Source organism: Octodon degus, unplaced genomic scaffold (genome assembly GCF_000260255.1).
Source record: "Octodon degus isolate 3935 unplaced genomic scaffold, OctDeg1.0 scaffold00022, whole genome shotgun sequence".
Taxonomy (NCBI): Eukaryota; Metazoa; Chordata; class Mammalia; order Rodentia; family Octodontidae; genus Octodon; species Octodon degus.
The window spans coordinates 9,356,884-9,384,476 of NW_004524598.1; the positions used below are offsets into that span (position 1 = coordinate 9,356,884).

Below are 27,593 nucleotides of genomic sequence, written 5' to 3' on the forward strand. Positions count from 1 at the left end.
TTTCAAATAACACTCAGGGGAATAAATCAGTGACTAACTTTGGCAATTTTGTAAAGTACAGAGACTTCCAATTCTAAAGGATTTTGCGGGTGAGTCATTAAGCCAAAAAAGGAAATCCGAATCAGTAATAAATCTTTGTAGAAGTACTCTATGTTCAGTTAAAATTGATTGTTTCTAGGTGGCTACTTCAACCAACAGTACCAAAAGAACAGATTTGTTCTAATATAAAATGATGTCTTCTGAGAATATCTCCTAGTCTTGATTTTTCTTTAGAGAAAAAATAGTTGACAAAGGAGATTTATTAGGGAGGGTATGTCCAGAGGATCTGAGCTTACAATAGACTTGATTCTGTGTTATTTTCATTGTTTATAGGTCATTAAGTATTGTGGGTTATTAAGATTTCACAGATTGTATTTGCAGTGCTGGGGGATGGTGTTTGAACTCGGGGCCTTCAGCTTGCTAGACAAGCACTCTACACTGAGCTATACCACCAGCCCTAGCTTTTACAGACTGGAGAGTTCTGCAGGCTGTACTCGTGGGATGATGCAGGATAGAGACATAAAGGTTATGTGTTCAGGATTTATTGTCCACCGAAGTTTGTGAAGATAAACCTGTCCTGTCTTGGCTTTCCTCTACTCTCATGGGTGACACACATATTATGAAGGCCTGTATATCCTTCTCCTGTGTGCTATCTTCTTTCCTTTTGTATTTAAATGTTTTAGTTCAAGGTCCTGTTAGTTTGGCCCTTGAACTCATGTTGTAGCCTCATAAGGAATTATTCTGCCTTAGTCTCAGCCCATGTACTTCTGGATCCACCCTCAAGCATTCTATTGCAATAACCACCCACTCTGTTCTTCAGATCCTTCCACGAAGCCGGGTGAGTTGGTCCCCACTGGTCATCTCAGCACCTGGGAGGCTGAGGCAGGATGATCACCACTAGTTTGAGACTACCCTAGGTGACACAGGGAATTTGTGGTTAGCTTGAATTACATTGCAAAACCCTGTCTCAAACAAAAACAAAAACAAAAACAAAGAAAAAAATGGGAAGGGACTGTTATGGTTTGTGTCTAGTCTGTTCCCTCAAAGTCATGGGTGGCTTCTGGAGTTTGTGACTGGTTCTTGATCCAAGGGGACTGCAGGTGTGAGTGCTACCCCTTGGCCCTGGGGTGGGTGATCTACATGAGAATGTAAAGAGGGAGAGAGGCTAGCCAGCTGCCTGAGCTATTGCCCCTCCCTTTGCTCCTTTGCCCTAAAGGTTGCTCTCTGCCATGTGCCACTGAGCCTTGGAGCCAGCTGAGTATGGACTGAAACCTCCACTAACTGTGAGCTCAATAAACCCTTCCTTCTTTAATGTTGAGTGTCGGGCATTTGTCCCAGGATCATGAGAAGAGTAACTAATGGGGCTGGGGAGATGGCTCGGTAGAATAAGCACTTCCCTGGCAAGGGCAAGGGCTTGAGTTCAATCCCGGGTTCCGTAAAAAAAAAAAAAAAAAAAAAAAAAAGAAGAGTAACTAAGACAGGGATCAAGAGATGGGGAGGGAGCAAAGGGAAAGAAGATGAAAAGGAATTATGATGTGTATGTGTTTGTGCCAGCTTCCTCAAAGACTGTAAACATTAGGCATTACACACATGTACTGATAAACTGAATTAGAAAATAAAAACACAAGCAAAGAATTCAATGGAAATAAAAGTATGAAATAGTTTTAAAAGAGAGATCATGATGCTGATATGAATTTATTGAGGTGAAAGGATGGTGGATATTACATTCTGTTACGTAAAAGAGCAAACTATAAAATAGCATATATAGAGAAAGAGATTGGCGGGGGCACACCTGCAATCCCAGCACTCCAGGAGGCCAATGCAGGGGATTGAAAATTGGAGCCCGGGGCCAGGGAGATGGCTCAGTGGAATAAGCGCTTGGCAAGTGCAAGGGCCTGAGTTCAATCCCTGGTTCTGCAAGAAAAGAAAATTGGAGCCCAATCCAGGCAACTTAGTGTCCTAGCAAGAGCTTGTCTCAAAATAAAAAAATACAAGAAGATGTTCCTCAGTGCCAAGGCCTGGAGTTCAATCCCCAGCACCACAAAACAAGAAACACAACTGTCTATGTAGCACTGCCAATTTTTATTTATTTATTTATTTTTGCGGAACCAGGGATTGAACTCAGGCCCTTGAGCTTGCCAGGGAAGTGCTTATTCCACTGAGCCATCTCCCTGGCCCCTCCAATTTTTATTTATTTATTTTTTTCCGCTGAGGCATTTTATTTGTATGTTTTACATCCTTAGAAAAAGAATCCCAGGATTTTTCCTCCTGTGTGTTTTCGTCGCGCTTCTTCATGATCCATGATGCCAGCTGAGGTCGTCAATACAATGAAACCAAACTGACGAGATGGGAGCAGGTTATTCTGCCATTTTTCCAGATCTTTCAGCTGTACATCAAACCTGGGGCTAATCACACCACACTTGTTTAACCTGCCTGTGAGGTTGACAACAATTTTTCCAGCCCTGTGATCATCAATGATTTCAAATTCGCCAATGTAACCATGCTTCATCATCACAGTTAGAAACCGGACAATGACTTTGGAGCACGGCCTAATGAGGACCTGGCGTTTGCCTCTCTTTTCGGCATTGTTGATGCTCTTGAGAGCATCAGCCAGGACATTCATGCGCACCATTATGGCGGCATGGAAAGATGGCGGAAAGAGGAGCTCCAATTTTTAATATTTGAAAATACATTAACGTATAGAAATATCAAGAACTCTTCTAGAATGATGTTCATTTAAATGTTTTAATGTGTCTCTGGGAATGAGATGCTGAGAGCACATTTCTTTTTGTTGAACGAATGTTTTGATTTGTGCTATGATAGAATGTTTCTAAGTGCAGAAATTAGGATCTGTTTTAAGAGTAGGAGGTGATGGATATGTCAATTAACTTGAGTGTAATAATCATTTCACACTATGTATCTGTCTCAAAAATATGCTGTAGTGTACCTTGAAGATGCATGATTTGTCAATTATAGTCAATAAAATATATCAAATGAAGAAACAAAATATTCATCAAAGTATATAAGTTAATTATGTAAAGTATTTTGCATATCAGTCATACCTCAATAAGGCGGCATTAGAAAAAAAAAGAAGTGAAAAGATGCCCTGAGTGGGCTGGTGAGATGGCTCAGTGGTCTAAAGCACCTACTTAGAACAAGCTCGGCAGAGCACAGGGACCGCAGTTCAATCCCCCAGCACCACATGCCAGCCAGCCCTGCTTGGCTCTGGGACACATTGTGCCTCAGTCCCAGCACATTTCCAAGCAGCCATAGTGAGCCCAGGTGATCCCAAAGAACCACCTCAGGGGCCGGGGAGATGACTCAGTGGAATAAGTGCTTCTCTGGCAAGCGCAAGGGCCTTGAGTTCAATTCCCAGTTCCGCAAAAAAAAAAAAAAAAAAAAAAAAAAAAAAACCATCTCAAGTGGCCTCTGCATCTCTGCATGGCTTTTCTAGGTAGGGTGCAGCTTCAAACTGAGTTGAGGTGTTCTCTCTTACACGACCCAAGGGTCTATCTGTGACCCAGTTCCTGCCTGCTTTCTGGTCCTGCTTCTGCCATGTGTCCTATGAGCTACATGCACTAAAATACTAAAATCTCCCTGAATCAGCCAGGCTCTTTTATGACTCCTTGCTTTTGCTATAGCAATAACACCAATAATTATAAATTAAAATTCTATGGGGCCGGGGAGATGGCTCACTAGAATAAGCACTTGCCTGGCAATCACAAGGGCCTGAGTTCAATCCCCGGTTCTGGCAATAAATAAATAAATAAATAAATAAATAAATAAAATCCTAGCCCAAGTGTTATGAGATAAGACTGTCTCTGAATTACAAATGAGAAAAGCAAAGCTAATAGAAGTTAATCAGTTTGTTCAAAGGTAGCAAAGAAAGTCAGGTGACCTACAATCCCACCCCGTCTCTTTCCTCCAGTGAGTGATACCACTCACAATGTTGGCTTACATGGCCTCTGGGTAATGGCTACCCGCAATTCTCTGCTTGGCAGTAAGCACTCCTTTCTCTAAGTTTCTTTCTTTCTTTTTTTTTTTATTTTTATTTATGTGTGTGTGTGTGTGTGTGTGTGTGGCCAGCTCAGCCCACCAGGGGGCGGGGCTGGCTGGCATGTGGTGCTGGGGGATTGAACCGTGGTCCCTGTGCTTTGCTAAGCTTGTTCTAAGTAGGTGCTTTAGACCACTGAGCCATCTCACCAGCCCCTCCTTTCTCTAAGTTTCCATAGCATTTTTAAACACCATTTCTTTATTTTTTTAAAAAATATTCTTTATTAATTTATTTATGTGTGTGTGTGTGTGTGTGTGTGTGGCCAGCTCAGCCCACCAGGGGGCGGGGCTGGCTGGCATGTGGTGCTGGGGGATTGAACCGTGGTCCCTGTGCTTTGCTAAACTTGTTCTAAGTAGGTGCTTTAGACCACTGAGCCATCTCACCAGCCCCCGACCATTTCTTTATGATAGTAACACATATTCATTACAGAAAGGTGAGAGATTCAGAAAAAGAGGCCTCCCAGAGGATCTATCCCAAATGCAACCATTATTAGTACTTGTGCCAAACTTCTCAGACCTTCGAACGTCATAATTTTTATATGCATATTATTTTTTATTCTACTTTTGGGACTAGTGATATTCATATGAATATTTCCCCATATTACCACCCAGTATGACGACACCTGGCTTCGTTATCAATTAGGAGATTGTGTGTTCAAGTAACAATATTCAGATTGGTTTAAACAGTAGGAAATGTGTGGAGATTGTGGCAAAACAGGACACTTAGGAAGGGGAGCAGCCCCCAGGTGTGCTGTCATTCAGGTTCCAGCCTTAGCTTTCTGCCCTCCACCTCACTTGAGGGACTGACACTGTCCTCAGAGGTCCCTGAGGGCATGAGCCTTGGAAACTTCCTTCCTGCTCAAGTTCAACACCAGAGGGGGAGAAATGCTACCCAGATGAGGGAAGAGAGTTCCCCTTTGCAGTCTGCTCAGGTCACCTGAAGTCTTGGCTTCTTCCCAGACCCAGTCATCCCGGGGGGCAGTGTAATCTACCCTCCACTTAGCCTTTGGTTTAAGCCTGAGTTCTCAAATGAATCAGACAGGATTTTGGTGTTTGGTTTGTTTGGGATCAGCCTTTGGAGTTGACAATGAAGTTGGCCTCTCCTGAGTCACATGACTACATGGATAAAGCATGTGACATGAAGAGAAACTGGAATTTAAAAAAAAAAACAAACTGGTAGTGGGATTTGAACCCAGGGCCTCACACATGCTAGGGAAGGTGTTTACTGTTTTTTTTTTTTTTTTTTGTGGAACTGAGGCTTGAACTCAGGCCCTTGCGCTTGCCAGGGGGAAGTGCTTATTCTGCTGAGCCGTCTCCCTGGCCCCAAAGGTGTTTACTGCTGAATTGCTTCCCCAGACCTTTTTATTTTGAGAGACAGTCTCACTAAGTTACCTAGGCTGGTTTTGTACTTGCAGTCCTCTGGCCTCAGCCTTCGACTGTTTTATTTTTATATTTTCTAATCATTTGGTAGGAGAAAATTCCTTGTTGCTGTTTTAGTTAATCTGTGCATAGTACCCTTTTCATACTCTGGTGGTACTTGTGTATCAAATGGTGGTTGTTTACCTGTAATTTGTGGGCCTCTTATGGATTATGAGTTTCTTTTTTTTGTCTTATTTATTTTTTTGTTTTGTTTTGTTTTGTAATGGGGATTGGACTCAGGACCTTGTACTTGCCAGGCAGGAGCTTATGATGCTGAGCTATCTCCCCTGCCCAAGTTTATGAGATACTTTGCTTTTCAACATAATGTCAGAATTTTTATTTTTTTCTTTTTGAGACAGAGTCTTGCTATGCAGCTCAGGTTGTCCTTGAGCTTACTTTGTAGCCCAGGCTGGTCTTCAATTTGCAAGATCCTCTTGCCTCAGCCTCCTGCATGCTGGGATTTCACGCTTGTGCCACCACACCCAGCCTTATGAGCATAAGTGGAGGGAGTTTTCCATATTAATCCTTGCTTTCTCAATTTTAGCAGACATATAAATGTATTTACATCAGTGATTAAAGGAATGAATGTACTGAAAACACAATAAGATGGTGTTTAGAATAGTCCTTATGGAATATATAACTCGTGTTAAATGACGAAGAGACGAATAGGTGTCACCTACTAAGATACCACTGGGAACAGGACAGACATAGCCTTGCCTTTATTTTATTTTTTTGGCGGAGCTGGGGATTGAACTCAGGCCCTTGTGCTTGCCAGGTAAGCGCTTATTCTACTGAGCCATCTCCCTGGCCCTAGTCTTCCCTTTATGGGTGTCATATATAGATGAGGAGCATAGGTAAGGAACACATGGCCCAACTGTTCTCTCAGCACCACATGGGGAACTGCAGGGAGTCACTGGCATTTGTAGTTGAAGGCTGGTGGAAGCTTTGTCTTGGGGCTCAATCCCACTCTCCTGGTCAGAATCAGATCTTACTCTAGATCTTTTTACTTTCATGTTTTGGGGGTCAATGTGAGGCCCTTGGTTGTATTAGACAAGTGCTTTACCACTGAGCTGGGCCTCCAGACCCTTGCCTTGAACCTTTTGCTTGCAATGAGACAGACAGCTCACGGCACCAAAAAGCATGGTGCAAGTCCAGGTTTTCGTTTGTTTGTTTTTTTGGCAGATCCAGGGATTGAACTCAGGCCCTTATACTTGCCAGGCAAGCACTTGCTCTACTGAGCTATCACCCCAGCTCCTAAAATGGTAGGAGGATTTTTTTTTTTTTTTTTTGGTGACCTGAAAATGCCTTGAGGGCATTTCTGGTTTTGGGAGAGTATCTGGGTTCGAACCGCAGCATCTTGAGTGTGAGTGCTTTGTTTAAGCAGGCGCTTAAACAACTGAGCTAGGGGCCCTGGAGATGGCTCAGTGGAATAAGTGCTTCCTTGGCAAGCGCAAGGGTCTGAGTTCAATCCCCGGTTCTACCAAAAAAACCCAACAACTGAGCTAGTGGGCAGGCCCCCCAAGTCAAGATTTTCACCAGCTCTTGGGTTTCTGCTCATCCAGTTCATTAATATTTAGTTGTAATTATAATTATTTAGTTGCACTGTATGTGGAGCTCTGCAGTTGGCCACATGGTTCTGCACATGTGAAGCCACCCACTGTGGCCAGATAGTGCACGTGGGCCTGGGGTTTTGTCTGCAGCCTGCTGGTGAGCTGCACAAATGACTTGACTGTGACTCTGTTTTGAGTATGTGCATGTACATGTGCTGCCACCGCTGCTGCTGAGTTTGTGTGTTTGTGTGTGTGTGTGTGTGTGTGTGTGTGCGCGTGCACACGCGAGCTGCTGCTCTGAGTCTTCTTATCGGGGAACCATGGCAATGTCCAATGACAACTCTGTTACCTTGTTTAGGAAACTGAGGAGGTATAATTAATGTGAGAAGCAAGTAAAAATGATTTCTAAATCAAAACAGATTTCTCTTTTTTTGGTATTGGGAATGGAATGCATGCTAGGCAGTCACTCTACCACTGAACTATACCCTAGCACTCTCTACTCTCCCTGAGACAGCATCTTGCGGAGTTGCCCAGGTTTAGCCTCAACCTTGTGATTCTTCTGCCTCACCTCCCAAAAAGCTGGCACAAGAAGCACACGTCACCGTGCTTGTTTTTAACAGAGGATTTTTAAAGATATTACATATACTTCTTATCCCTGAGAAAGAGAAGCATGTTTTGCTAATGAACAGCCTATTAATGCCATCTCCTTTCTTTCTTTCTTTTTTTTTTTTTTTTTTGCGCCGAATGCCTTCAAGGCATGACTGGCTGTCTTGTGTTGTGGGGATTGAACCACAGCAACCTGAGCCTGACTGCTTTGTTGAAGCAGCCACTTAAAGAACTGAGCTACGGGGCAGGCCCCCTCCTTTCTTTGAAAAATAAATTTCATGGTTCTGTTTGACTTTGGGGGATTTCAGACCCTGTGAGGTGCTTTGCTGCAGCTCCTCTAAGATAGGAAGCTGACCTAGTTTGGAGGTGGGGGATTCCTTCACTAGGGAAATGATTTTTTAATCGAAACCTAAGTAATGAGCATGATTTGTCCAGAAAAAGGAGGAACAAAGCAAGGCAATGGTAGACTGAAGGTCTTGGGACATTATAGCTGGCCATGGTGGCGTAGACATTGTAAACCCAGCACTCAGGAGGTTAAGGTAGGAGAGTTCCCACAAATCCAAGGCCAGCCTGGACTGCATAGTGAGTTCCCAGCCAACCTGAATTAAAAGCAAGATCCTCTCATAAATAAGTAAGTAAATAAATAAATAAGGAGGTGGAACTCAGTGGTAGAGCACCCCTGTGTTTAACCCCTAGTACTGAAGGGCAGGAGAGAGTGAGTAAGTGAGAGAGAGAGAGAGAGAGAGAGAGAGAGAGATGAAAAAAATACTCAATCCAAATGGGATAAACAAAAAACAAAGGGGACAAAAAAACTCCAGCAAGATAGCAGACTTCAATCCATCCATAACATAATCACACTAAATGGGGTGAATACTCAAATTAGATGTCAGCGTGTCACTCTGGAGAGCAAATAAGACCCAAATATGTATTGTTTACAAGACATAATCTTTAAATGTAAAAGCACTGTTTAGAAGTTAGAGGCCAGAAAATTCTGTCCCATGCAAACATTAAGCATATATATCAGGCAAAGTAGATTTCCTAAGACAAGGCATATTTCCAAAGATAAAGATCAATTAATAACAATAAATAGGTTAATTGTTCAAGAAGACATAAAAATCCTAAGTGCATATGCATAACAGTACTTCAAAATATATGAAGGAAAAAAATTCATGAGAGTAATAGATCTACAATATACTTGAAGACTTTAATATTCCTTCAGCATGTGGTAACAAAATATCAATAAGGAGATAGAAAGTTTAAAAGATACTCTCATTAACTTGACTTAATTGACATGTTTGTATAATCTAACCATTTCAGTGCACAAATTCTTCATATTCACCAAGATATTGTTTATGCTCCTGCCCATATATAAAATTTAAAAATATTTCCACGTACAAAAACATCAAAATATAAAATATCTAAGAATAAATACATTTTCAAAAAATGTACAAAACCTCTACACTGAAGAATATAACACATTACAGATAGAAATTCATCCCAATCAAAATCCTGCAGGGTTATTTAAGAAGAAATGAAAAGCTGCTTATAAATTGCAAAGATCTACAATATTAACATAATCTTGAAAAAAGACAAAGTTGGAGGACTTCACTATCTGATGAGCTGACCAATGAAACAAAAACCAGTACAGTAGAATAACTGCGGTCAACAACAATTAATCGGCTACTTTCCAATAGCTAGGAGATAGTATTTTTAATCTTCCCAACAAAAGAAATGACGTTGAAGGTGACAGATAAATCCATCATTTGATCTGCTCTTTGTACATTGTACACATACACTGAAATGACATGGTGCATTCCATAAACACATGCAATTACTCTAAGCCAGTTCAGAATAAAAATATATTTAAAGACAGAAAATAGACTCCAGAACCAGAGCCACATATACAGTTCACTGGTTTTCAAGAAAGGTATGAGGGAAAATCAATGGTAGAAATAATAGTCCAATCGATGTGACTGAAAACGACATATCTACATGAAAACATTATCTTCTACATTACATTTGTAGTATATATTTGTGACAAATTACAATTTTAAGCCTACATTATCCATCATCCGGAAAATAAATTATGTATCTTTTACTGCAATACAAGTTTCTTAAACCACAGTAATATTATGAAGTAAAATTTGTTACGCAGTTGGAACAACACTGGGAGGCCTAGGATATCTTTTAGAGAACAGTCAGCTGTATTATATAACATTTTGTATTGGGGATGATGTAATAAAGATGGCTTCCTGTTTGTAGTTCTTCCCCCTACATTCAACATAGGAGAAATTTCTGAGTCCATTTATGACCAATGTGTGTGAGGCTGCTAGCTGGACCGGAAGAGCAGGAGCTACCTCCTTGCACAAAATTAAATCTCTCAAGCAAATAGCCAAACAGCTTTAAAGAGTTAATACATGTAGTATAATTTATTTCCAAGATATCTTTTAGATACGAGAAGAATCAAGTTCCCTCACTGTGCCCTTCTTGTATATGGGACTCAGTATTATTATGACTAATGGAGGTTAATTAAAAAAGTCTTTGCTCTAACAAAGTGAAATGTAAATGCAATTAAGTTTTTAAAACCTATTTCTTCCATACATTGTGTTTCTAAGAGAGGTTTCTCGAGAACAAAAGATCAGGCTGCTATATGATTCTGACGCCCGGATCCAGGGGGCTATGTCAGTGGGTCAGACAGGAGAGTCCCCAGGGAATTTGTTTACAAAAGGGCCTGTTGACAAGGAGGGTCAAGCTGTGGCTAGAACAGTCGCGGTTTCTTTCCTATGATTCCAGTAAGGCAGGCACGTCTCCCACTGCTTGGACAAAAGCTCCGGGGGTGGAAGACACACTCTTTCTTCCATACAGTGCTAGAGATGCGCCCTGCATTCTGTCTTTTTGCCCCCATCTCTACAGTGGTGTGCCCCACCCCAGTCGGTAGCCAAGGACACTTTTGTACTATAACATTACTTGCAATGTTCAAATTACAGAAGTGATTATATTACCTTCTCTTTGGTTAAATGACAGGCCGGAGGAGGCACTTTGAATACAGTAACTGCATGCTCCTGCCTAGCTTTCAACTCCCAACCTCTCGTTCATTTTCTGTTGATTCTTAGTTTGCTGTTTATGGACGTGTGTCAAGGGCAGAGCTAAGTGCTTTAGCTGTGTTATCGAATGCAATCTTCAGGACATCCCCTCAAATACATACTTATACTTCCCTGTTTTACAATTGTCTTACATTATTTCAGAAAGGTGTGGACAGAGCTGAACTTCAAATGCACAGCAGGGTCCCTAGGAGCCTGCTCTTAATACTACTCACATTCTCTTACTGAGCACCGAGATGACACAACTGTGGCCTCCCCCCAAGTCCTGGGTATCTTTCTCTAACTCTCTTTGTAGTCACAGTACTACCCATTGGTTGCTTTGTCCCAGGCAGAAAAGCTGTATCACTCAGCACAGGATGAGATAAAGCAAAATAACAAGAAACTACTTTGCTTTTGTGGAGCTTTTGATCTCGTTAATATTTAGAGGTTTTCAACTTATGATGCACTGTCAAATCATCTGTGCAAGTTTAATGAATACTGATAACAGAAATTCTTATTTAATTGGCCTGGGGTGATTACTAAGCTTTGGGATTTTAAAACACACTCCAGGTATTTCTAATGTGCAGCCAAACTTGAGAACCAAACCAAAAAAAAAAATCTTCCTATAAAATAGCAGAACAACTACAATGTACAACATGATATATTTTGAAATTTATTTATTTCTTACCTCTTTCCACAAAGAATAGGACGTAGCTAAAAAATTACTCGGTACAGAATGAATTCCATTGAGGGACAGAGAATTCTTGGTACTTGTCAAACAAGCCAAAGATGGTCTAGGACAGAGGAAGTCTGTCTAGATATAATTCAGGTACATTTTATTTCTCTGATTTGGGGTTGCAAGGCAGCAGTGGCAGATTTTAGGGGAAACAGTTGGTAGAAAACAGCTGATTGGTCCAGGTACTGTTTCTAGGGGCATGATTGGTCCAAAAACTGTTTCTAGGCAGTTCATTGGTCCAGCTACTGTTTCCAGGCTGTGGAGTCGGTAGATTGCCTTGTCTCCCAGGGTTACTCAATCTACAAAGTGATAACAGGTCTCCAAAGCTTGTGTGGAATTACAATTTTTCTCCATTATAGAAGCTTACTGAAGAAAGTACCAGTATTTTAAGGATGACTCATAGGTACACTGTACATTTATTTGATCCATCTTCTCTAAGGGCTATGGATCACTTATAAGGTAGAAGCTTCCCAAATGATTTTTGCACAAGTCAAGGAGTGGCTGGAGTTATTCCACGAAAAATCCACAGCTGTTAAAAGGGCAGCCTTAAACTAAGCATGGCGGAACATGTGTATAATCCCAGCATCTGGGAAGTTAAAGCAGGAGGACTGTAAATTCTAGCAAGAATGTATGCTTTCATGGTTCTAGAGGCTAAATGTTGCAGGTGCCTCTAAGGCGGATCTTTCTTTCCTTCTTCCAGCTGCTGGTGGCTAATTCAGACTCATGCAGTTTCTCTAGAAAGAGACTTAGGGGTGGAGGTACAGCCCATTGGTAGAGCACTTGTCTAGCAAACATGAGATCTGGGTTCAATCCCCAGCACAGCAAAGAGAGAGGAGAGAGAAGGGAGAAAGCAGAGCAGACGGGAGAGGAGGCGAGCAGGCTGGGGCGCTGCCTGTGATCTAAACTCTTGGGGGGACCGAGGCTGAAAGAGTTGGGGGGGGGCTGGTGAGATAGCTCAGCAGCATAAGCACCTGCCTGGCAAGCATAAGGTCCTGAGTTCGATTCCCAGCGCAAAAATAAATACATAATAGTTGGAGGCCAGTCTAGGCTACAGAGGGATTTTGAGGCCAGCCTGAGCTCCCTCACAAAAGGGTTTGAAGCATGCTACCACAAGGATCACCTAATCACCTTCTCAAGTGGAAAAACAAAACCTCAGTTCCTACAGGGTGAGTTTTCTCCTTAAGGCTAACCTGCGCGGGTGGCCAAGTTTGCAGGAGATCAGGCACAGCGCGGCTCTTCCGCCTCCCAGCTGGGCGCTCTGGGCAGGAACCCAAACCTCTCTCCGACCTGTTTCCTGCCGCGAGAAGGGGAGGGGATAGCAATACCCACTTCACACAAAGGGGATGCTTAACTGAATAAAAAGGCAGACAGCGCTCCGCATTTTTATGACAGCCAGAGCGGGTAGTTATCATCTCTGAAAACCTTCATGCCTTGACAGGAATGTTTAGAAAGCAGCTGTTTTTTTCCTTTTAATCTTTAGGTTTCTCCAATAGAGAGATTTGTATGAACCGGACGATAGAAATATTCTGCTAGTCATGCTTATTTAATCTCCTGGCAGGCTCGGTTGATCCATCTTATTATCAGTTCGGAGACCGGGGCCAAATCCAACGCTGGAGCAGGAACATAATACGCATACAGAAGTGAAAACCTGTCGCACTGACCTACTTTCTTTCCTACCACAGCGCGGAGAGCTTGGCTTTCTTAGGTTTTAGCTCCCTCTACCGTCCAACGTGATTCAGTCGTGTAGTAGAAAAATCATGGAGAATATTCTAGTTTCATCTTCTAATGAACATACTTTTGAAGATAATGAAAAGAACTTGGTGGTTTTGGCATAAAACAATACATCCAGCTTCCCATCCCAGGGAAATTACTCAATATACACATTTTTGTGTTGTTTCTTATACTCGATAGAATTCTTAGAGGCATTTGGTAAATTGAAGGTTTTCCTATTTAGAACAGAAAGATTAGCATCATCTTTGATGATTCCCTCATTTTTATATGAATTCTCATAAAGCTCTAAAAATTAATTTCTCCTAACATTATCCAGTCATCTTACTAACAATGTTTCATTTGGACTTATCTGCGGATGAAGGGAGGGATTGTACATTATCCCAGACTGCAGATGAAGTTATCCTGGCTCTGTCCTTTCTAGTGCCTTAGAGGGGTGAAACCACAAAGGAAGGCTGGAGAAACGGGGTTTCCATCCTCACAAGAGGTGCCTGTCAGCTCATCACAGTGGTACATCAGGTAGACCCAGCACTTGTGAGGCTGAGCAGAAGAATTGCCACCTGGGGGTAGATAGTGAGTTCATGTCCAGCCTGGGCTGCATAGTGAGACTTTGTCTCCAAAACCAAAACCAACATAAAAGGCACCCTCTCCCCATTGTGTGGCTGAGGGATACTAGACACTATTGGATCCAAGGGAACCATATCAAAGATCAATGTAAGCTGAGTGACCAGATAACCAATGACAAAGGGACAATTTTGCCTTCATCCTAATCTGGGAATGTGTTGTCTGAGCCCTTAGAGCCAAAATGTAATTCCTTGGGCAGGAGAGGGGCGCAAGCCCTAAGAATGCTGAAACTGGGCTTTACTACCTGTCTGGTGGGGAGAGACACAGGATCAAGACTAAGTCGAAGGGGCCGAGGAGATGGCTCAGAGGAATAAGCGCTTCCCTGGCAAGTACAAGGGCCTGAGTTCAAATTCTGGTTCCGAAAAAAAAAAAAAAAAAAAGAAAAGACTAAGTCGACATACAGAAACCAAAGTGATGCAACATTTGTGCACACAGGTTTGTGGTTGGAGAATTGGCTTTCACTCTGTCTTTGATGGCCATCTTACCCCGCCCTGGGGTGGGGCTAGAGCAGAATGTGGTGTGCGGGACTGAACCACAGTCCCTGTGCTTGCCTAGATAGGTGCTTTAGACCACTGAGCTATCTTGCTGGTGCTCTCACTCTTACAGGGCAGAGCTTATATTTGCAGCCCTATAGACATTTCTTGTTGAGAACTTCAGAAAGCCCCACTTATGACCAAATGAGGCTTTGGAGGACATCTAGATACAAACCAAGCAAAGAGACCCAAAGGATTTCTGCCAACAAAGATCCAGAGGAGACAAAAAATTCTTCCCGATAGCTACCAGAGGGGGCATGGCCCTGCCAATATCTTCATTCCAGACTTCGACCAACCAAAACTCTGATAATCTGTATTATTATTATTATTATTATTATTATTATTTTTTTTTAATATTTTATTTATTTGTGTGTGTGTGGGTGTGTGTGTGTGTGGACAGCTCAGCCCACCAGGGGGCGGGGCTGGCTGGCATGTGGTGCTGGGGATTGAACCGTGGTCCCTGTGCTTTAGCTTAGCTTAGCTTGTTCTAAGTAGGTGCTTTAGACCACTGAGCCATCTCACCAGCCCAATCTGTATTATTTTAAGCCACCCAGCTTTGGGTACTTTTTTAATAACAGTCTAGAAAACTAATGCAAAGCCTTACCAAACCTGACTCTGTCTCTTACTCTAACCCATGTTTTCTGAGCCAGCATTCTAACTTTACTATAAGTATAGACACATTTTCCAGGGGTGGTGGTGGTGGTGGAGGGTTGTTATTGTTATCATTTTGGTTTTCTGAAACAGGATCTCGATGTAGTTCAGGCTGGCCTTGAACTTACTGTGCAGGCCACGCTGACTTCGAACTTGACAGCACTCTTTTGCCTCAGCTTCCCAAGTACTAGGATCACAGGCAAGTGCCACCTTCCCTTGCTCCTCCTGTGCTTTTATAAATAGAAACTTACCTGGCACACTCTGGTCTTTTGTGCCCATCTCTGATGGAAAGAGCTCAGACATTCAGCCACAGATAATAAACGCTCTCCCTTTCCTGGGGGAGCACCGAAGCCTTCAGAGACACCTGCCCTGGGGAATGCGTTCAGGTGGCTGCTGCCACAGGCTTCCCTGACCAGGAATCTAAGTCCCTCAAGAACACATGCAGAAACCTCTAGAAACTGGGCTGAAATAAACCTTTCTTCCTTTAACTTTGGATGTTGGATAGTTTGTCCCAGCAATGAGAAAAGTAACAAGATAGTACATCACTGATCCCAGGTTCATAGTCTAGATGTGTATCTGCACATAATCTATCCTGCGTGTGCCTGTCTCTGCATCCAAATTTGCAGCTTTTGTTTTTTTCTGTTTTGGGCACAGGATCTCACTATGCAGCTCTGACTAGTAGTGATCCTCCTGTTTTCAGCCTCCCCAGTGCTGGAATTACAGGCATGTACCACCATGCCCAGTCTTGGTGGCTGGCTCAGTGTGCCTGGAGGTGGGGCTGGCATGGCATGTTGTGCCAGTGATTGAACCCTGGTCTCTGCGCTTGTCTAAGCAGTCTCTTAGTCCACTGAGCTATCTTGCCGGTGCTCAAATTTTCAACTTTGATGATACCAGTTGTGCTGAATTAGAACCCCCCCCCAATGAACTTGTATATTTTCTTCATTGTGAGACAGGGATCTTGCTATATCACCAGGCCGGCCTTAAGCTAGTGCTCTTCCTGCCTCAGCCTCCTAATTATGGAGGAATATGAGCAGGTGTCACTATGCCAGACCCTAATGACCTAATTTTAACTGTTGCTTACTTATGTTCAGACTCTGTTTCTAAATACAATCCCATTCTGAGATATCAGGGGTAGTCTTCAACATTCCTTTTGGGGTGGACTCAATTCAACTCATAATAGGCTTGAATTTTTTTTTTTTTTTTTTTTTTTTTTTTTTTTTTTTTTGCGGAACCGGGGATTGAACTCAGGCCCTTGCGCTTGCCAGAGAAGCACTTATTCCACTGAGCCATTTCCCCAGCCCAAAAGAGTCAGGACGGGGGCACAAACCGGCGACCTCGCGCTATAGAGCCCGGCACAGGAACCACTGTGCTAGGTCGCCACCTAGGCTTGAATTTTTATAACTCAGTTGTGGGGTAACAGCCCTTTGTAAGACTAAGGGCATAAACTGAACACTGGTGCAATTTGTAATCTCAGTGACCTTGGAGGTTGAGGCAGATGGATTAAAAAGTGGCCTGGTTGGATGTGGTGCTGCATGCCTGTAATCCTGGTACCAGGACACTGAGGCATGAGGTTCACCATGAGTTTGAAGCCAGCCTGGGCTGCACAGAGAGTTCAGGATCAGCCTGTCTCAAAAAAACAAAAAATCAAGCCAATGAAAAAGTGGACGAGTCTTCAAGGTTGTGAAATTAAGGCAACTCTCCCAGAGACAAGAGGCTAAATCAGCTCAGCCTTCAGAGACCATCTGGCTGAGAAAACAAGAGCCTTAAGCTCAAGCCCAGAGAGACAAGAGAATGACAGGTGCTGCTCCAGACCCATTTAGGCGTCTTCCCTGATGATAAGGGGCAAAATCCAGGTGGCAAGGGGTAGACGTATGTGCAGTCACTAAAGTAACTTGTAGTTACCTTTAGTTTATTAGCATAGTGAAAATTATCCTCGGAGGTGCAGGCAAATGGTAACAGCACATGCCTCATGGGAAGACTTGTGCCTGGGCCGTTAGGTAGGACAGATTGCCTATTGTTTTTCTCCTGGGCCAGGGAGATGGTTCAGTAGAATAAGTGGGTGCCTGACAAACACAAGGGCCTGAGTTCAATCCCTGGTTCCGCAAAACAAACAAAAAACCTATTGTTCTTCTCCAGGAGTTTGTGCCCTGGAGCAGGATGTGAAACATCTTTTGGAGAAGAGCAAATTCTATGAAAAGCATCAGTTTATTCAAAGATTACTTTTTTCTTTTACAACAGGGCCCTGAATGCCAGTCAATGACTGCAGGGCTCCAAGGAAGAAACAATGGAGGGTACTTCTGAATTTGTTTTCTTTTGTCTAATAGCTTGAGTTTAGAATGTGACCTCTGTGTGACATGTGATTCTTGTTCCTTTCTGCTCCATATTGAACCCAACTCGAGCTCTGAGGCTGGGGCAGTGCAGGCAGGAGGTGGAGGTGCTGGGCCACTAGTATGGAAAAGGGGATGAGGTGCAAGTGTCACCGGGTAAGTGCCCTTCAGCTAAGGAAGATGAGGATTGATTTTGAAATGTTGTTGTCCTTCTCTGACACTTCCCTGGCTTTGGGATCCAGTTGGGAGCATCCTCTGCGCACCCTAGGGCAGTGGTGGTGACCCTGTGGCCCGTGTGCTGTGTGCTATCCTGGGATGTTTTATCATTGAAAATTTTAGGTTCACCATCACTGCCTTAGGAACTTGGTGAGGAGAATAAACAAGGTTAGCCCCTAGGCAACTGTTCTAGAGGTGCTTGGAACTTGAAACTGAGCTCCCAGCAAAGCTTGGAGGACACTGTTAAGAATCAGTGGGGGACACACTACTGCGATTACTTTGAGGGGGGACATGAACAGCACCTGGGGGAAAACTGGGAATAAACCCAGCAACCTAGACAAGATACTTTTCCTCTTTCATGCAAAAGGAAGAGAAGTGTTTCATTCTTGAACAAATATTAAATCCTACAGGCAATCTGTTAATGCAGTTTGGGAGAGAGAAATCAATCTCCTTTTCCCATATCCAAGCATATACAATCCTTTACCTAAATATTCTCAAGATAAACAGAACTTGTCCTGTTTTCTAGGTGATTAGAGTGACCACTTGGGCCAGTTAATTACTGTTATCTACAGGCAAGAGAAAGCCTTCCTTATCTCTTACACAAACAGGTGATTACAGCCTGGAACATGGTTCCTCAGGGTTAAAAGGGTGGGCTAAATTTCCAAGGTGACAGGGAGAAGCAAGACCTTCCCTGATGTTTGCATTTCAGAGACTGAGCTCAGGCCCTAGCTTGTGAAAAGGGCAAGATGTTCATTCAGCTTTTAGAAGACTTACACACATTTTATGAATACAAATTTTCTCAAAAGAATTGCTCTAAGCAAAGTTTTTTTTTCTTTCATTAGCAGGATAATTATTTTTATTCATCCTTCTCTTTCTTATGGGTAAATGGATTTTCTTTTTTAAATTTTATTCATTTATTTATGTGTGTGTGTGTGTGTGTGTGTGTGTGGCGCCAGCTCAGCCCACCAGGGGGCGGGGCTGGCTGGCATGTGGTGCTGGGGGATTGAACCGCGGTTCTTGTGCTTTGCTAAGCTTGTTCTAAGTAGGTGCTTTAGACCACTGAGCCATCTCCCCAGCCTGGGTAAATGGATTTTCTATGGAAGAATTCACCCATGAAGAGATCCTACAACTAATAAGGAGGAGACTGAGACCTATCTGGATGGGTGAATTGAGGGTTCTAGGAATCTAGGGAGGAGCCAGGCTGGTACTCTATGGGCATTTGCTTTTCTACTCACCCAGGAAGAGACCTGAGACTAGGAGCCACGTGGGCAGAAACAGCCATGAGACAAGGGATTTCCGTAGGGAGAGAGAAACTCCTGCTTCCTTGGAAGCGGCCTTCTCATTCTATCCTCTACTGTGGGCAAATGGGAGCCACAGGGCCCTCCCCCAGCTTGTGGCACCAAGGACGGAGGGAGCTTAGCTGGAGAGCGGAGTAAAAATTAAACACATACTACTGCCTTACAGCCAGGAACAGCGACTCCCTTGGCTTAGGACTCCTACTCCTGGTGAGGTATGGTGTACACAGTGGTAGATCCCAGGCAGCAACACCTCCACCTGCCATCTCAGAGAATCGGAGTTCCATTTTACTTAGGTCACAAAGGATGCAGCAGCAGGCCACAAGGTGTCCCTGATGAGATGTCCGTAGGTTACAGAGGATAGAAAGGACATATTGGCCACTGTTTTTCCAACCATCCTCTTGAAAGCCCACCAAAAAACCTTCTAAAAATGCCTTGTAGTCCGTAAGAGTCCTTCTCTGTTGTGTTGAATCGAGGTCTGCCTCAAGCTGAGTAATGAATCTCAGGCTGTGGAATTTGCCAACCCCTCGCTCTTCCTGCTCATGTAGGAAGGCAGTGTCTGAGGGAGTTGTCCCAGGAGGTAAAGCTGAGATGCCATCCTTGATGGAGGCTCGGGGATCAAATATTTTATCATTTTGGGCATGGCACACACTTCTCCACCAGCAAAGGAAGGAATTAATTGGGTGTTATTTGGGCAGGTTGTAGGTCTGTAAAGAAACTGGGTCTTTTTTTTCTTTTAATTATTTATTTATTTATTTATTTGTGTGTGTGTGTGTGTGTGTGTGTGGCCAGCTCAGCCCACCAGGGGGTGGGGCTGGCTGGCATGTGGTGCTGGGGATTGAACCGCGGTTAGACCACTGAGCCATCTCACCAGCCCAAGAAACTGGGTCTTGACTTGTCAGTTCACACTTTCACTAAAAGTCTGAGGAAACATAACTCTGAGATAGGCCAAGAATGTGAGGTAACACAAAGAGATAGCTAGTGGGCTTTATCTATTTATAGAAGAATCCTCTTACTGAGAGAGTCCAGGCATTCAGAACTGAGCTGCTCAGAAAATTCCTGCTGATACTTTAAACATATTCTCTAAAGTCTCATACTCTTGCAGTTCAAAAATTTGGAATGGTTCTTTTTTTTTTTTTTTTAAATTTCATTTAATTATGTGTGTGTGGCCAGCTCAGCCCACCAGGGGGCGGGGCTGGCTGGCATGTGGTGCTGGGGCATTGAACCGTGGTCCCTGTGCTTTGCTAAGCTTGTTCTAAGTAGGTGCTTTAGACCACTGAGCCATCTCACCAGCCCCTGGAATGGTTCTTAAAGCCAAAGTGCTGTTATAGTTTATTAACCATCATTCAGATTTATATTTAATATCTTTTTTTTTTTTTTTTTGGTGGGACCAGGGATTGAACTCAGACCCTTGCGCTTATTCCACTGAGCCATCTCCCTGGCCCTGTCCCAAACATATTTCAAACCTGGACTGTAGAAATGTACAAATCAAACTCTAAGATGTTTTGGAATTAATTTCAGATACTTAATGGGTTAGTGGACTAATGTGTCCCCAGCAGTGCCCTCCAAGAGAAATTTTTCATTGCTGGTACCATGATATTTTGTTCTTAGAATTTCTCTAAAATTTGTCCCCCTGATCCTCATTAGAATTTTTTCAAATACCGAACGAAACCCAGGTCTGACCGGGACACCAAGCAGTGGGAAGGCCCCTTTTATCACTAAGGCTGAAGCCTTTAACAAAGCCGTGGACAAGGGGGCGTGGTGGCGCACTCCAGTAAAGCTAGCACTCGGGAGGCTGAATCAGGAGGATCACTGTGTACCAGCCTGAACTGGGTAGCAAGACCCCGTCTCAAGAAAAAAAAAACAAAAGAAACAAGCAGCAGAAAAACCCAAGCTCGCTCAGATGCTAACTTTCCTACAATTTTGGAAGACTTCTCTACATCGGTTAGATGGGAAAAAAAACCTTACCCAGCCTAGCTCCAAAAGAGAAACAGCCGCGCATGCGCACGGCGAACTTTAAAAAAAATCGTAGTGGGGCGGGAACAGGGCGGGAGGGGCGGGGCCAAGCAAGGCCAGCCCCGCCCCACTAGCCGGGGCTTTCGCTCTCGTGCTCTCGCTCCTCTGAACTTGCGTTTCTTCCCCTCTGACCTCGGAAAGGAGGGGGCGGGGCCTTCAGGGGCGGAAGTTGCGGTGCATTGTGGGTTAGTCTTGAGCAGTGGATGTAGAATGAAAGTGGCGCGCCGCTCCTAACGTCACCCGGATAGGAGCTGGTGGCTTTCGGGTTCTGGTGGGGCTTCGGGTGCCTCGGACCACTGGTGCCCACCGGACGCTGAGGCGGCGGCTGCCCAGGTCGGCTCCGCGCGGGCCTGAAACATGGCTCACAACAAAATCCCCCCGCGGTGGCTGAACTGTCCGCGTCGCGGCCAGCCGGTGGCAGGTAACCAGGGAGCGGCGTGTTCGAATCCCCGCACTCCGGCGGGCCCGGGGGGTGGGCCGGCAGCGGAACGCGGCTTGGGCAGGTTCGGTGCCCGTTAGCCGTGTTTCGGGACGAAGGTGCGCGGCCGGAGGTTATTTGGTGGATGAGTGTTTGGGAACACGAACGGGAGGGAGTGGATGGGGACTCGTCACGGTTCCGGTAGCGCCGAGTGTCGTCTACAGGGGGCAGACGGAGGCTTCTGTGGCGGGAACTGAGGACAGGACTGCGAGGGAGAGTACTTTGAAGCTTAATTAGGAATTTGTGAACCTTTTGGGAAGGTTCCTTCCTTTCGGAACGAGAAGAGACGGGGAGGAGGCGAGTGTGGGGCTCGAGATGAAAGAAAGCCAAGGGGGGTTTCGGTGAAACGGGCCGACTCCGAGGCTGGGAGTCGGAGTACTTGTTTTTAAATGACTTTTATTATGGAGTTTTCGAGTTTGGGGTTGGCATACAGTGAACTTTCACGTGCACAGGTCAGCTTAGGTCAGACGTGTAACCTAGGGAACACCCCGAACCGCATCACACTTGTTAGACCCAAACTTCTAAGACGCAGAGTTCTTTGAAATGATAAGGTTTATTGAGCTGTTACAGGTGCTGGGTGAAAAGGGACCAGGCTGTGGATGGATGCGGTGGGTGCAGAATGAAAGTGGCGCGCCGTCCCTAACGTCACCTGGACAGGAGCTGGTGGTGGCTTTCGGGTCCCGGTGGGGCTTCGGGTGCCTTGGACCACAGGTGCCCACCGGGCGCTGAGCCGGCGGCTGCACAGGTCGTCTTCGAATGGCTAGGCAGCAGCTTGAATTTGTTGGTTGGGCCACCTGTGAAAAGCAAGCTTGTCAGAACCTTTTTACAGGAAAATTTGAAGAAGGAATACGTGAATTGTATAGCCACGGATATACATTGGCTATAAATAAGCGGAGTATGTAACACAAAGCAGGGAAAGCTTTCGATTAGGAGGACATCCCAGGCAGCCCATAAGACCTAGTTTTTGTTGTTAGGAAGAGCCTGTCCCAAAATAAGAGAGGCTCCTGGGTTTAAACTCCCCAGGACCAAAAAAAAAGAAAAAAGAAAAAAAAAGAAAAAGAAAGGAAAAGAACACAGAAGTGTTTGTTGCGTCTACTTCTGGATTGATAAGATTGATAATCGGACTTTTTTTCTTTTTGTAAACTTCCACCAATCTGGGCCTTGGTAAACTTTCAGCATTTATTTATTTTTTGTGGTACTGGGGCTCGAACTCAGGACCTTGCGCTTGCGAGGCAGGCACTTATGCTACTGAGCTATCTCCTGGGCCCCATATTTATTTATTATTTTGTACCATTGACCAAACTTAGGATGTTGCACTTGCTAGACAGGCTCTTAATGCCACTGAGCTAGGTTCCTGGCCCTCTTCCTCCTCCTCCTCCTTTTTTTTTCCGGAACCGGGGATCGAACTCATTTTTTTTTTTTTTTTTTTTTTTTTAAAGCATAGTTAGAGAAAAGCTTTTTTGGGGAGGGAAGGTCAGTGGTTAACACATTAATTTCCCTTATCTCTTCCTCCATCATCTTGCCCTTATGATTGCATCTATGATACAATATCGCAGAAATTCCAACTTGGACAACTGTTGATCTGTTTTCTGTCACTGTAAATTAGTTTGTATTATTTAAAATTTTTCTAGCAGAAACATATCCTCTTTGGGAGTATGTTTGGCTTATTTTGGTCAGCATAATTATTTTTGAGATTCTTCTTGATTTTAACATGTATTACTAGTTTATTCCCTTTTTATTGCAGAGTAGTATTCCTGTTTTAAGAATATACCAAACTTTGTTTATGCAGTCAGTTGTTTATGACAGTCATTTGGGTTGCTTTCATTTACTTACGACAAATCTTGCTGCAAATTTTCATGTACTTTTTTTTTTGTACTGGGGATTGAACTGAGAATCTTGCGCTTGCCAGGAAGGCACTTACGCGGCTGAGCTAACCCTGGGCCCTCACATACAATTTTTTTTGGGCATATACTTTCCTTTGTCTTGTTTAATCTTGGAGAGAAATGACTGGATAAGGTAGGTACTGTATACATTTCTTTTTGGTGGAACCGGGGATTGAACTCAGGCCCTTGTGCTTGCCAGGCAAGTGCTTATTCCACTGAGCCATCTCCCCAGCCTCCTGTATGTTGGTTTTTTATTTATTTTTGTTTTTATTTTTATGGCGGAACCGGGAATTGAACTCAGATCCTTGCGTTTGCCAGTCAAGCGCTTATCCTACTGAGCCATCTCCCCGGCCCCTATGTTGGTTTTTTAAAAGAACCTCTCAACCTACTTTCCAAAGTAATATTTTACATTCCCACTATCAGTGCATAGAAGTTCATTTTCTCCACTTTCTCTCCAAAACTTAATATGGTTAGTCATTTTAATATCAAACATTGCAATAGATGTGTAGTAATATCTTACTGTGGTTTGATATTGTGTCTTTTCATTTACTTTTGGGCATTTAGATACTTTCATATATCTTTTGTGATATGTCCAAGTCTATAGCAGATTTTCTTTTTTTAAAATTTTTTTATTTTATTATTTGTTTGGTGGAACCGGGGATTGAACTCAGGTGCTCATGCCAGATTTTCTTTTTCTTTCTTTCTTTCTTTCTTTCTTTTTTTTTTTTCCAGAACCGGGGATTGAACTCAGGCCCCTGTGCTTGCCAGGGAAGCGCTTATTCCACTGAGCCATCTCCCCGGCTCCTGTAGCAGATTTTCTTTCTTTCTTTCTTTTTTTTTTTGAGGTTTAGAGGGACTGGTTCTTTATTTCAAAAAGACACTTGTCAGTATTCAGTATCAAAACAGTTGCACTACTGGTTCTTCTTTTTCCTGACTGGTCCCAGAGACCACAACAAAGGAGCATACATTTTAAGCCAATAAGCTGCAGGATGTGCACCTAACAGACCTCACCTGAAGTGGGGACTGGGTGGGGAAAAAACTTCAAAAGATCAGCACACTACCAGCCCACAGACTGGAGAGAACTCTTCATAGCCAGATGGAGCAGCCATGCACTTCAACCCTAAAGAAGCAACATTTCAAAATAATATAAAATTTTAAAAGGTTTGTACATAAGCTATTCAAGATTTCTCCAGCACTGACTGATACAAAGCACAATGAGATGGTGCTTTTAGAGACAGAAGCTTCAGACCTAGAAAAGGGTGAGATGAGTTTCATATGACTGAATAAGTGGCAAAAACATCATTTTTCTTTCAAAGAGGCAGGAAAGCAATTAAGTGGTCACCTCAGCAGTAAGGAAGGGACACATGATCTGCTCAGTGAGCAGCTAGAAAAGGGGTAGAAATAGGACAAAAATTTGGTCTCATGGCTGGGGATATGGCTCAGCGGTATAGCTCTTCCCTAATATGCGTGAGTCCCTCCATGGGTTCAATCTCAGCATCACCAAAAAAAAAAAAAAAAAAAAAAAACCCCCACAAAAACAAAAAGCGAAAAAAAAAAAAAAGCCTCAGTCTCAGAGGTCTAACCATTATGATATCTTGCTCACTTCTTCTTTTTTTTTTTTTTTTAAATATTTATTTATTTATTTTGTGTGTGTGTGTGTGGCCAGCTCAGCCCACCAGGGGGCGGGGCTGGCTGGCATGTGGTGCTGGGGGATTGAACCGCAGTCCCTGTGCTTTGCTAAGCTTGTTCTAAGTAGGTGCTTTAGACCACTGAGCCATCTCACCAGCCCCTTGCTCACTTCTGATGAGAAAAGTAACAAATAAAAATAAAGTTGTCCAAAGACACGTTGAAACTCAAAACCTGAGCAGCATGGTTTTGATTTTTGACTAATTCCTTCTGGAATCCCCTTTCTGGCATAGCTGGTACTTGGTACAGAGCTGTAAGGTCTCCCCGGTGGTCTTTGCCTGGACTCTGTTTGACTCTTGGTAAGGCATGCCCATACTTCTTTTCTTCCCCTGTGGAGAGAGCACTATGCATTAGGCTAAAAAGTTACCTTCCAAAGTGAGAATGGAATACTAACCTGGCAGGGGAGATAACATGATCACAAAGTGAGAATGGAATTAGAGCTGTGCAATTATTTGGAACGTTTTACAAATGGTTTGTTACACCTAGAAGTTATTACAGATGTGTACATCACAACATGCTTTGCATTGTGCTCACATTTCCTTAAATGTTGTTCCCAAAGTTGATCAGCCTCTAGCCCAGCTGGAATCTCTGGGAAGAGGCAGAGACAGTTTGATGAAAAAAGACAAGAAGGTGGGGGTAGGGGGTGAGGAGAGGATGTAGAAAGGAGAAAGCAGCCTTCCAGTTAAAGATCAGCCCTCAGTTTCGAGATCAGCCTCAGGCAGGCTGGCCTCAGGCGGTGTGTTGGGGTCACAGGCAGGAACAGTGGCAGGACAGGACTGGGGAGCTCTGCATCTCATTCAGGTCAAGCAGAGTCTGGTCCAGCATCCTTTGTGTACAGAGGCGCTCCTCTTTGGTGCATTTCAGCTTATCTTCCAAGTCATCAGTTGTCTTTTCCACTTTGGCTACTGATCTCTCAGCAAACTCAGCGCGCGCGGGTCTCCACCTCCTTGAGTTTATCAGTAAGAATCTTTATTTCTTCCTCGTATTTGTCTTCTTTTTGCGAGTTCTTTTCTTCAGCAGCACTCAGACACTTCAGGTTCTGGCCCATCAGTCTGATCTGCTCATCCATCTCCCGGCAACGGGACTCTGCCAGCTCAGCTTGTTCCTCTGTGCATTCCAAGTCTCCTTTGATAATCACCAACTTATGAGCCACCACCTCATACTTCCTGTCTACCTCTTTGCCAATGTGCTTAGCTTCTTTAAGCTGGATTTCCTGGAGCTCCATCTTTTCTTCATCATTTAGGGCCAGTTTTCAGTAACCTTCATACTTCTCTCTCTCTCATCGGCAGCTTTCTCAGCTTCCTCCAGCTTCTGCAGGGCAGTGGCCGTCCTGTGCACGGTCCAGCTCCTCTTCAACCAGCTGGATCCTGCGGTTCAAGGAGCTACCTCTGCTTCAGCCTGTTCCTGAGCCCGCATTTCTCCCTCCACTTGCCGCTGGAGGCGTTCAGCCCTCTCCTCTGCATCATCGGCCTGCTGCTGAAGAACCTGGATTTTGCGCTACACCACCTCGATGGTGGTGATCGCGGCCATAGTGCCCACCTAGCAACCTCTCGGTCTTGGTCCCTGCCTCCTTAGTTAGGTGCTACAGCCACTTCTCTTTCTCTCTCTCTCTCTCTCTCTCTCTCTCTCTCTCTCTCTCTCTCTCTCTCTTTTTTTTGTGGAATTGGGGATTGAACTCAGGCAAGCGCTTATTCTACTGAGCTATCTCCCTGGCCCAGATTGTCTTTTTAAGGTTGTGGGTATTGAACCCAGAGCTTCATGAAAGCAGGAACTCTGCCAGTGGGTGAACCCCTCCTTTGATTTTTGTTTGTTTTTTTGAGACAGGGTTGCAATATGTATTCCAGTATGCTCTTGAACTCAGCGTGGAACCCAGGCTGGCCTTGCCTTTGAGTTCTTAGTCTGTCTTATTCTCTGAGTGCTGGGATTAGAGGCATGTGTCATCATAGGTACGACTCTTAGTTGCTGATTTCCTTTTCCCCAAGACCTTCACGTTCAGCTGCATGCCCAGTGTTCAGCTGCATGCCCAGTGCTGTTTTTATTTTTTTATGTTGAGACAGGGTCTTTCTAAATTGCCCAGGCTGAGCTTGAATTTTGGATCTTCCTGCCCCAATTTTCTAGTGTTCTGGGATTATAGGTATATGCTACCATGCCTAGCTTCTCATTCTGATTTTATTTATTATTTTGTTGTGGTACCGGGGATTGAATTTAGGACCTTGTGCTTGCCAGGCAAGTGCTTATTCTACTGAGCTATCTCCTCGGCCCCTGAGAGTAGTGAATTTTTTTTTTTTTTTGGTGGAACCGGGGATTGAACTCAGGCCCTTGTGCTTGCCAGGGAAGCGCTTATTCTACTGAGCCATCTCCCTGTCCCCGAGAGTAGTAAATTTTAACGGATTTCAACTTACTGCCTTTTTTAGATGGTAAATTTGATAAAAAAGGATTTATAATAAGATATGAATACCTCATGAATACTTTATTTCATAACTAGGTGGTATGATAACCTGTTTATTTAAAATTGTTGGAAAAGGAGAATCTCTGGTCACTTTTTTTTTAAATATTTATTTATTTTTATTTATTACATTTATTTATTGTGTGTGGCCAGCTCAGCCCACCAGGGGGCGGGGCTGGCTGGCATGTGGTGCTGGGGGATCGAACCGCGGTCCCTATGCTTTGCCA

General features: G+C 43.8%; 2 protein-coding genes and 1 pseudogene across 3 annotated transcripts in view; 1 reads left to right on the forward strand and 2 right to left on the reverse strand.

Moving 5' to 3' along the window:
• Window positions 1–2,243: 2,243 nt before the first annotated feature.
• LOC101585542 (40S ribosomal protein S15a) lies at window positions 2,244–2,697 on the reverse strand. The gene has a single exon (XM_004628215.2). It carries the CDS (start codon window positions 2,669–2,671, stop codon window positions 2,279–2,281), a length of 393 nt encoding a protein of 130 aa, XP_004628272.1. The 5' UTR covers window positions 2,672–2,697; the 3' UTR covers window positions 2,244–2,278.
• Window positions 2,698–21,062: 18,365 nt separating this feature from the next.
• Rngtt (RNA guanylyltransferase and 5'-phosphatase) overlaps window positions 21,063–27,593 on the forward strand; it is a 331,478-nt gene continuing 324,947 nt past the window's right edge. For both annotated transcript variants that reach the window (XM_004628220.3, XM_023711882.1), the window contains exon 1: window positions 21,063–21,294. In XM_004628220.3, coding sequence (XP_004628277.1) covers window positions 21,231–21,294 — 64 coding nt within the window. In that variant the 5' untranslated portion in view covers window positions 21,063–21,230. The remainder of the gene's footprint in view (window positions 21,295–27,593) is intronic.
• LOC105741752 lies at window positions 25,668–26,450 on the reverse strand (annotated as a pseudogene).

Excerpts from the sequence above, each read along its gene's own strand:
- LOC101585542 (XM_004628215.2), bottom strand. The coding sequence starts at position 2,671 with ATGGTGCGCATGAATGTCCTGGCTGATGCTCTCAAGAGCATCAACAAT.